This window comes from Oxyura jamaicensis, chromosome 1 (assembly GCF_011077185.1).
Source record: "Oxyura jamaicensis isolate SHBP4307 breed ruddy duck chromosome 1, BPBGC_Ojam_1.0, whole genome shotgun sequence".
NCBI classification, from domain to species: Eukaryota; Metazoa; Chordata; class Aves; order Anseriformes; family Anatidae; genus Oxyura; species Oxyura jamaicensis.
This window is the reverse complement of record NC_048893.1, coordinates 134,699,443-134,710,402: the sequence shown is the minus strand read 5'-3', so window position 1 is coordinate 134,710,402 and position 10,960 is coordinate 134,699,443. Positions and strand designations below refer to the sequence as shown.

The window sequence follows — 10,960 nt, the reverse complement described above, 5'->3', positions numbered from 1 at the left end:
TCTACCACACCAGCCCTACCCCATCAGCGTAACTGGGTGGCAGCAGCAGGAAGGCGGGAGCTTCTGCTTTGCTTGGCTAGGTAAGGCACTAGCACCAGCTGTCATGCCACCTCCTGCAGGAGGAAAAATGGGAGTAGTTAATAGCACCCCAAACAGCTATTCCCTCTTCTGTGGAAGAGGTCCCATTTGAGTCTGTTTGGTTTTAGTACTTACTGATAAGGACTATAGTTTTTTTTGTCCTGGTAATAAAATAAAATCCAGCTCCCACCTGTGAAACCAACTTTGCTTTGGTTCACTGCAGGAGGGGCTGAGGGACCAAGGTGTCAAATAAGAAAACAAAGTTCTTTGAATGGTGGGTGCACAGCAGGATTTGAACTTTTAACTGGTTAAAACGAACATGACATCAGTGCAGTAAACTACAGATCACAGCCCTCTGAAGGTTGTGCAACAAAGCCTGTAACACCTGGGAGTGGCAGGAAATTGTGACTATTTAAAATGAGAAAGTTACACCTTTTGTACACTTCTTGGTGCTGTTCTTTTTATCCCACTCCCTTACCATCTTAATCTGGGTGACAAAAGTAGTAAGCCACCTCAGAAAACAAACATCTCATAGCACTAATGGCTGAAAGTCTCTTGAACACCCTCACTTAAGTAGCTGTATTTGCCAGTACATTTAAGATGTTAGAGATTAAGTCTCTTACTGCTGTCAATTAACCAGTAAGACTTAAAATGTACTTCAATTACACCAGTTAGTTATTTTTAAGTAGTTCTTAAGTCAAAAATTAAGCTTTATTACTTGAACATTTATGTATCACACAGCCAAGCTGGAAGCCTCAGGTATGTGTGACTTAGTTATGCCTAAACCAATTATGATCTATCTTCTAGTTTGCTGAGGAATTTCATCCTGTTTCTTCTCCAAAAATAGTTACTCACTCCTGTACCTGCACCTTCCTTATCTTCTGCCTGCATCCTGTCAGACACTTATTTCTACTCATTACTGGACTCAGTTTTGTTACTGTAAAACATTTGAAAGAGCTGACCGAGAAAAAAGGAGGTGTTGTCACTTAACCTTGAATAAGAGGGATGGGGGGAAAAATAGGTTCTTAAAGGGATACCTTCTTGGTTTCCCAATATGGGTTAGAAACATTGATGAAAGAACAGCTCCAGAACTCTGTATCCTAGATAAAATCTCGTCCTTTTCCATGGTGTCTGTTCCAACCATCTCAACTCCCATGTGTTTGGGGAAGATAGTTTTGGCTTGATTCTAACAGCTAACTAGCTGTACAACACCACTGAACAGTTCTGGTAAAACCCCCCAGTAGGAAAGCAGGAGTTCCTACTTACAGGTGAACTGGATGCTTTGAAATTCAAGTCTTACAGTTGCAAAGTTTTACAAACAATTTTACTGATGCAGTGTTTGCATAATACAGTTAAGTGTAATAAAACATTTTCTGCAAGTAAATCATGATTAATAATCATTAGAGCTTATGTACTGAGATAGATGACATCTGACCAATCTAGTCAAGGTTCCTGTAAATAAGAACCCCTTACCACTTGTAAACATGTCTTTTGCTAGATGGGTATCTATCTCCAGCCAAAATACAAGCTGTGTTAGAAGCCAGCATTAGGAAAAAAGGAAACAGATCCCATTCTAATCAATCAAAGTACTGCCATTTCAAAATAACAGAATACTATCAGTCACCTCCATGTTAAATAACCACCAGCTTAATTAGCCTTCATTTCCATTATTGCTGATCACAGAAAACAGTTTTATGAAGAGGAAAAGCAATCAACTGACTAGAAAAATTACTCACAAAGCACCAGAGTTTGTTATTCTGTTTGGTGGTGGTGTTTTAATAAAGGCTAATTAAGCAATTATGCTCTAATACAATTAGGAATTGATTTCTAAAAATTTTTTCTACATAACCCTCCACAGCCATTATTTTGACAGCATAAGGGGAAAGTTATGCCAAATCCCATCTAACATAGCCACCTCAGTACAGGAATGTAAAGAGATTGCAAAAACAAACCTTTTACAGTTGCAGGCTTTTAATCAAAGTATACAAAACTTTAGTCTAGAAAAATAGGTATGGATTGTATACAGTTACTGTGCTTGGAGACTGAAGAGGACAGTGCACCACTCAAATGGTACAGGCATACCAAAAAACACAAGTAGGAAACCCCTTAAAACCGTTGGTGTGTTTTTTTCTCCTTTCTCATACTTTTAGGCTAAATAGGTGCAAAAAGTACTGTTAGGTGGGAAGTCTAGTTGCTGGCAAGGGACTGATGAATAGGAGGCTGGAAGCAGCGCACGTGTTCCACGGGTGTGCTCTCTCCATCCCCAGACTTCAAATACTTGTCCAAAATAGCAATGATTTCATCATTCAGAATCTGGAACTTGCGAATTCTTTCAACCATTTTCTTCAAAGGCTGTGAATGTTAAAAACAACAACAACAAACATAAAAACAGGAATTAGTTCTGGAGATTAAAAAAAAAGGAAAAAAAGCACCAAATGCTGACCTCACCACTCACAGCAGTGTTATTTATGAATGAAAGTTTCCATTCTACAGCTAACCCAGTGAAAAAGTCTAGTTTTCTGGACAGTGCTGCATTTTGTACAAAAAAGCAATTTACAACAGCCTGGTCATAATCTTTGTGTATGTATGAGATGAGCAGCATTAAGAAAACCCCATATAGCCAGGAAATTAGAGTTCTGACTGACCAGTCTTCAAGCTCCAGTATTAGTCCCATCTTTTGTTCCTAAAAACCTCAGTGCCCTTGTTTTTAACATTTCATTCTCAGAAGTGATTGTTACATCTAAGCTGCACCTGAATGCAAACAGCTGTGATTATTTTTGTTGCTGTTACAGAGAATAAAGACCAGATGTTTTAAACGTACCACATTCTTTATAACTTCATCTTTGCCATCGTGCTTTTGGACTTTCAACAGGTGGTAGCAGAAATCCAGCACATCGAAGCGACGCTGCTGTCCCAAAAGCACAATGATCATACAGCCAGCCCAGTGTAAGCCGTCTCCAAAGCACTGCCTGAAACAGAAACCACGGCATAAAAATCACACTTCACCTACAGTTTTCAGAAACATCTACAGGAAAAGTTTAGGTATTTTAGTATAATGTCTGAGTCCTTCCTATCACTCTAGAATGTTAGATGGTAATCTAAAAAAATACCGTAACATCTCTAGTAAATCAAGTTCTCTTTTCAAATGCCACAGGGGATGCAAATGGATGGTTAAAAACAAAGAGGAGCTCCCTACCAATTTTCTGCAACATCCATGTACTCCCCCTTACGCTCCAGCAGCATTACATTTCATTTTCAAACACAAAAAAGGGGAAATTCAACACCACTATTCTCCTTCAGACTGCAGACATGAAAGGAAGCAAATGTCTTACATCGCTGCCTCCATAACTGGGCAGTCTAAAGCACTTGAGAGCAGCAGTTTTTAAAGCAAGGATATACCAAAATTAGCAAAACCAAGAATTCTATCCTGTCAACTTTCAAACATTCATCCTTGCTCTTGATTCAGATGAGAAAACACTTGTTAGGAATGCGTGCATGTGTCCAGCTATTTTATGTTCAGCTTCTGCAGTGGTATGACTACTGCTGAAAGACGTGCTAGGGCCTGTTTGGTGTGGGATCATTCATCAGAGGCTGTCAAAACAGAGGGTTATTTTCTGTAAAGATACAGGAATATCTGTGTGCATGCACGAGGAGCCCCGCCCAGCGATCGCAGCACTTTCCCTTGGTTCTGCACTAAGCTACCGCAGACACCCGAACAAGCCCCCCTGTTGTAACGCCCGCGTCCCCTCCCACTGCAGGGAGAACAAAGAAGGGGCTGTTGGGCGCAGGTGCGCCGCTGGCAGCTGCTGACACGTACTCCACAGTGAACTCGTGCGTTCCCACGGGGATGCAGTAGACAAACTGCATCGCGCTCCAAAGGCGGTGGAATTCCACGCACTCATCCACGTGCATCACGCCGTTGCTGGGCAGGGGCCCACGCCAGATGGGGTCGTCCAGGAAGGATCGGATCCTTGTCAGGATAACCTCAAACATGGACAGGCCACAGCAGAGGCGTTCTTTGGTCAGCAAGTCCCCTTCCCTTGCGATTGCTATTTGCTAAGATGCAGAGAAACAAAGCGCAAAATCCAGGTTATTCAAAGCTTTCTGTTTACAGTCCTTCTTCAAAGTCAAATAAAAAAGTACCTTCTGAGCTAACAGCACGGCACAGTTTACCTAAATGCTCCAGTTCCCATACAGCACTCTACTTTGAAGCACACTGATCAGAAAATATGCAGTAGGAGCTCAAAAAAATCAAACATATTTCAGTTTCACTTGGTTTGTTCTAGACATTTCTTCCAACTTAAAAGTGAAGTCAGAGTTCAGTTCAGTGGAAAAACCACTCAGAAAATTGTAAACACCTTTTCAAATAGGCCATTGCCATGCTAAGCAATGCTAACCGCAGTAATGCTAATTCTGCACCAAGAACTTAAAAGGTTTTTGCCTGCATGGAGCCTGAAAGCAAAAAGAAAGTGTTCTGGGGGCTGCTGTGAGCATGGGCAGTAGCTCTGACTGCACTCTTCTTTCTCTCTCTACCCCGCTGCCATTAGAGACAGGAAATCTTCAAAGACAGCAGAAAGAGACTCGCAGAAAGCCAGTAATTGGCAATACCAGATAGTGCTTGTCCCAGCTGGCAGCCAGCTGGCATTGCCAGCTCTCCTCTGCAGCACGGCAGTACCCACCGCTATGCATTACGATAAAAGCAGCCCGAAGGCTTTGCTTCAGAGCACCCTGCTCTTCATTTCTACTGTTCACATCACATAAATTGCTACAGTTTGCAGGGAATTAACGTACCCCTTGCACTGACAGGGAATTAGTGCTGAAGCTGCAAAGGCAGCGGAGAAAGAAAGTTCTCCTTGGTCATTAAGCTTCCAGGAAAACGCAAATGAGAACTCATTTTCAATGACTTCTCTAGTCTGCTGGCTGGGAGGGGAATGACTTGTTTTAAGAAAATTACACGCACGATAAAACTGATTGCATTTGGTCGAATTTGCACTAGGAACTCACAGGCTGGTTCATACATCGAGAGGATGTCACGTAGCAACATACATAAGAGATACCTGTTACCTCCACCACAGTCTCAAATATTTAAAACTTGTGAACTTGAACAGCTTTACCATATCCATGGGCCTAATACAATTCTTGTTATGTGAACAAGCTGGATGTGCAGGCTGACACAGCTGTCAGCACTGGGTGAAAGACCAGGCTTTCTAACGCCCAGAAGCTTCTTGAATTGCCTCTGACACAAATGAGAGATTACCTGTGGTGTTCCCAGTCTTTCAATGAGAGGAACTAAATGTAGTGGAGCATATTTTGATTCTAGTCTCTTCATTTTAGCATCAAGCCTTTCACCCTCTGAAAGAAAAAAAAGAAGAGCACTGATTCATCAGATGCATTTAATTGATGTCTGACCATCTTTGTTACACAATCTTTATTTTTACACAATCTTTATTCAGTACAGTAAAAAACTGGAAAAGTTTTTATTTTTGTAGGTAATTTCAGTTCTAAATAGTTGGTTCAATGTGCTTTTAGAAAAATACACTTACTTTAAAATGTTTTTTGGTATGTTCAAACAAAAAACAAGGATTTATAGTGGAATACATTTAATTAATTACTAGATTCAAGACAGAATATAAAGCTGTGCTGCTGCTACTAACATATTTGACTCCCACTTGTACTAAGTCAACTAAATTGCCCTTATCATAAGCGAAATGCCTGCCTCTGGAAGGTGGGTTATAACGAGGGTGGAATTTATGTATAGTAAGGCTTAAAAAAAGCAGCTGGCACCCACTCATCACTGGCAAGTAGGAAGTGTTCTCTGGCAAGTGGGAAAAGACTATTTACAGTGGTCTGACAAATGGTTAGTTTTATGTACGGAAATATGAATAGCTACAGAGAGGCTGAAAATATTCTCAAAGATTCTTAGCTGATGGGATTTCTCCAAGCAGAACAAATCTCTGGCAGTGAGAAATGGAGAGGAGAGGGACAGAGGAGCAGCACAGGAAGAAGCACAAGAGGGAGGGGAAAAAAAGCTCACTTCCTAACGATGAAGGATAAAAGCAGATACTGAAGGAAGCAATCCTGCATTCACAGCATGCCAATTTAGTAAAAAAGCACACAAAAAAACTACAGGGACCACTTGCATTTAATTCATCTGCTCGTGGGCTTTGTGTACCTTGTGCGATCAAGCCTACCCCATCTAACTGACAAACATGTAAGCTAAATAAGAGTTTCTGAAAAGCCTCTCTCCATATTAAGGTGTTAATACTGCCCCGAATAGCCCACTTGTTTCTGTCAGAGTATTCCTCACCTTCCTCTGGTAATTAGCACTGAGCCTGGCTAAGGAGCACAGATTTTTTGGGCTTCAGTCAGTTAGCTCAGGTCACAAAATTAACAGCAGTGTAAAGGACACTGGAAACAGTTACCAAAAACGTAGCAGCAAGCAAGCAAAGCGGAAAGCATTGCCTGAGGAAGTTATTTCCGTTTCGCCTGTACCTTTGACGTGCACTCTGGGCAGGATGTTTTGGAACGGCGCTGCGTGCAACAGGTCACACACTTCCTCTAGGGACTAGAACAAAAGGGAAACGAGAGGCACTTAGTAACAACGAATCCTCAAACCAGGCCAGATCAGAAAACAGGGCTTCCAAAAGCGTGCTGATGCTGGAGCAGAAACAAACACCAGAGGGCAGCCAGCCTCTGCAGTCGGAGCAGCGCATGGAGCTGCCTGCTGGGCGCTCTCCCCACAGCAGTACTTCCAGCGACAAGTGGATTTCACCAGGTTACCTCGGATTGACAAATAAACTCCAGCAGCTCTCATCCCACCCCGAGCTGGCAGTTGTTAAAGGACAGGATATTTATTAAAAAGACTAATTCGGGATGAGCAGTTTCAGTGTGAAAGTGGCAGACGGATCCTGTGCAGACAAACAGAACTGTGAAGGATGACTCACAGCCTGGTTATTTTTACCAGCACTGTTCCCACAACCCATTATCATGTCAGGCGCATCTCCCAGCAAGGCAGGCTGAGACATGACAGCACCTCTCAGGAGCTATTCTTTATCCTTAATCCTTAAAGATTAGGAAAGGAAAGGAAGGTAGGGAAGGAAAACAGATTACCTCCTGGTTCTTGGCTTCCGTACATGCAGTGAAAGTGCAGAGGAGCAGAAGATTAAATGTTACTTTGCTACTTCTTCCTCCCTTTTTGGTGTCACTGCATTCCACCCCCACCAGAACCTCCCAGGCAGCAGTTCACCTTTGATTTCTCCCTTCACCTACCTGCCTTTTCACCATGTGCCCTGTTAGCCTGAAGCCCACTGCAGGGATCCAGTTTCTCCTCGTGACAGTTTTCCCATTTCTCAGTATGGTTTCATTCCTTGACACCCGGCCCACCCGTACCTCCCTACCACTAGGGAGGGACCCTCTAACACCAGGAAGAGGACTCCTGAGGAACAGCGTGTCTTCATTATCTCAGCTAACAGCAGCTTTAGAACACCCTAGCAGAGGACTCTTACGTGAGGATTTATTTTTTGAGCAACAGCTGGCCCCCAGCCAGCTCACTGAGTGAATTAATTTAGCTGGCTGGCAGTCAGCAGAGATCTCTGCTTGATGGGCAGCCCAGCCTAGGCAGCAGCAAGTGCTTACATGTACACACAGGTGGGGAGTCTCTCCACACCTCGAAGACACGAGGTACAGAAAGGGAAAAACATGCAAAATTCACCCTTGTTTTTGTGTCAGGGTATATTCTGAGACGCAGCTGGGTTGTAAACCAGCACAGCAGGCACCTACCAGACTCTGCTCAATGAGCAGGCAGAACAGGACAGCGTTCCCCACTTCCCGCAAATTCTGGAAGCAGACAGTCTTCAGCTCTGCATATTCAACGATGTCCTTCAGCTGATGGTGGAAAAACTCCAAGATACCTGAAATCAAAAGAGAAGCCAAAGAAAAAAAAAACTCAGAAGACAGAAAGAAATTGTGTCATCATCACCCAGGTGCTCCTATTGTGAAAGCAGACAAAAGACTCTGGTCACGTGGGTAAGAGTCATAGGAATCAGGACTATTTTTTCTTCCCACCACAAAAGCACACCGATTTTCTCACCTATTTGCCTATTCAAGGCTCTCTCTGAATGTGCACAAGTGTACTGCATCAGAGCACAACAGAGCGAGGGGGCAGGTTTATAGTTTTTTTTTTCTCTACATATCTTCTCAAGGTGTTTTAATTTACAGATGTGCTGCCTAGAGGAAACTGAAAGGAACAGTATTTAAATAATTACTGATCAGAGGTTATTAAGTTGTAAGGCAGCGGTGTGCCGACCTTCTCAGCTGGCTAAGTCCTGCACAACGGAGCACCTAGCTTCTCTCTGCTGGAAAAAGCAGCTAGCGTAGGAGGTAAGAAAACCATTTCCAGAAGCAGGAAGAGAGAATAGGGCTCTCGTCTGCTATTAGTCCTGTTCCAGCCTCTTGTTCTTGGTTCTATTTCTGTCCCCCAACCTGCTGCACCACCCGACGTGCACTTCACAGCTGTTGTTTTCAGGGATTACAGAACCAGTGCGGAGCAGAGCACTGAAGATAAAGGGAAGGCGAGTGGTGTCAGGCTAGGGCTCCGACAGCACTGCAGATGTCCAGCAGCGAGCTGCAGCCTCTCCAAACAATTAAATGCAAAAATCACAAAGTCAAGCTCTGTTGGCAAGGATGTGTCAGCTCCTGCTGACATGCACAGTCAGAACCTTGTTTCTGTCAGTTTTGCCAAAATCTGTTAAGAAAAACAATTAAAACTACAATTTTCGAAGCCATGTCAGCTACATGAACATCTTTTCTGCCAAACCCCTCCCAAAGGTGAGGCTTAATGCACTGCTGCACCTCCAGCTGCTCCCCCCACCCCAAAGAAAAGTTGCAAAGGTTGCACGGTCCCTTGGTTTACGGGCAAACCCAGGGAGCCCCAGGTACAGGTGGCTCCTGCAGGGTCAGCCACTGGTCAGAGCCATCGAGGTTCAAGTGATATGCAGGGCAGGTGAGAAAGAGTGTTCAGGCTCCTTGTAACTTATTTTCATCAGCATTTTTCCATCTGTTTGCATAAACCTGGCCTTTTTAAAATGAAACCAAAAGCCTCAAGACCAGTAACAGAAGAAAATATATCATGCAAAGCTTTCACGTTGTATGCTATCTAGAGCAGCTTCCATTAGCTCAATTAGTGATTCCTGCAGTTCCATCTACACCCAGTCACACTTAAAGCATCTGAGGGGAGGCAAGGAAAGAGACCCGGCAGCCCCCAACACCTCCCCATGCACTCCTTGGATGCGGCTGACAAACCCCTTCTGCACAGGAGAGGAGCCTTCTGTATTTACCCAACAAGGCAACAGCTCGGGGGGAGCACACAAACATAAAATACACGCTGGAGTGCATCTCTGCCAAGGAAATCCCTCAGATTCAAGCAGAGGAACTTGAGAATTTACAGCGGAGGAAGGAACAGTACGACTAACCCACACACTTCTCTAGAAAGCCTCATGCCATTAAATTTAGTAACGAAACATCAGGAAAGTGCATGGTAAGGGGATCCAGAACTGGCTTTGTTACATCTCAAAGATCTGTTTGTCAACAGAAAATCCGCACTACATAGTGCTCCTACATGCAGTTAGCGGAGAGATTTCAGACCCAACTCCAGTAGGTTAGCAACTAAATAGAAAAGCAATTGAAAAGCTGACGGAGGTTGGTCAGTTGTAATGAATGGAGCTCGGTTTATTCAAAGGAAAACACACTGAAAGATACCAAAAAGCAAACAAGTCAGACCAGCACACACCAACTGCCCCCTCAGGCTAAAAACAAAGGATTGATACAGCAGAAAAACGTTCACAAAACCTTTTTGACACTAGAGAAAAAAATCAAGGCACAGTGCAGGAATTAAAGGCAGCTCTATGACAAGTCTAGCGCATCTCAGTTACATGACTTAGTGTTTATGTGGCTTTCTCTGGCTAGGAAAGGGCTTCAAGGATCAACAGCTAGAAGTCAAGTCAAATACTTTCCTCATACCAAGACTGGATGCTTCCCTGGGACAGAAAGTCCATCGTGTTAGCCTGGATTTAAGTCTGTGTCATAGAGGAAAATAGAGTATCTACCAACACTTCTGCTCTTAATACCCATGGCATGTACACAGAAATGGATGGTGAACTGCCAAAAGGGCTGGAAGACTCCCCAAAACACAGCAAGTAACTGACTGCAGACTTCTCCACATAGTCACTACGTAGGATATTGGCTACATGGACAGACGTGGGGGTGCTTCTCTCCTTTTGCCTGACAAGTTGGGAGCAGTTTGGTGAGAAATGGAAGCTGAGGAGAGAGGCAGGGATGATTCTGCTGCTGCAATGGAAACAACCAGTGGTCATGAAGGGGGTGGGAAAGAGTGGGATTTTCAGACACCTGTCAATCCCCTGCCAGCCCCTGGATTTCCTGGGGAGTCTCAGAAAAGAGACAGATGCCTGGAAAGGTGACAAGAAAATGTTCCTAATGTTTTATGGACAGCTCTGAAGTGAAATCCCGAGAATAACCAATGTCGCCTACAGCAGATATAAAGGAGCAGGATGGCACGAAGGGAAACCAAGAGCAGCACGCAGACCAGCAACAAGGAATGCTATTACCTAAGCCCATGCTTGAGGTGCAACTGAAACCAAAGCAAGGCTGGAAGCCCACCCAAAGCAGCAGGACAGCGGAAGTCAGAGAGCCTGGAGGTTCATGCCATGACAATTACATACTGCCTTTTACAGGCACTCCAAGTTACAGAGCTCCTCTCAGAGTGCTTAACAAAGACCTCTGTTTCTTCACTGAAAGCCCCAGTCACCATGTGCAGACACATAAATGCACACACCCACACAGAGGCATTCATGAACAAATTGTGTCA

At 43.8% G+C, this 10,960-nt stretch overlaps 1 protein-coding gene and 1 long non-coding RNA gene across 5 annotated transcripts in view; one reads left to right on the top strand and one right to left on the bottom strand.

Annotated features, from left to right (window-relative positions):
- Positions 1–1,374: 1,374 nt before the first annotated feature.
- Positions 1,375–10,960, bottom strand: part of CYFIP1 (cytoplasmic FMR1 interacting protein 1) — a 68,783-nt gene continuing 59,197 nt past the window's right edge. For 3 of the 4 annotated variants that reach the window (XM_035315023.1, XM_035315029.1, XM_035315037.1), the window contains 6 exons: positions 7,858–7,988; positions 6,571–6,643; positions 5,336–5,430; positions 3,896–4,134; positions 2,900–3,047; positions 2,266–2,430 (listed from right to left, as the gene is read on the bottom strand). In XM_035315023.1, coding sequence (XP_035170914.1) covers positions 2,266–2,430; positions 2,900–3,047; positions 3,896–4,134; positions 5,336–5,430; positions 6,571–6,643; positions 7,858–7,988 — 851 coding nt within the window. Of the gene's footprint in view, positions 2,431–2,899; positions 3,048–3,895; positions 4,135–5,335; positions 5,431–6,570; positions 6,644–7,857; positions 7,989–10,960 lie in introns of all 4 variants that reach the window. The other variant, XM_035315014.1, reaches the window with a different exon arrangement.
- LOC118160412 overlaps positions 4,130–10,960 on the top strand; it is a 30,045-nt gene continuing 23,214 nt past the window's right edge. The window contains exon 1 of the long non-coding RNA XR_004747475.1: positions 4,130–4,891. This is a non-coding gene — a long non-coding RNA (uncharacterized LOC118160412). The remainder of the gene's footprint in view (positions 4,892–10,960) is intronic.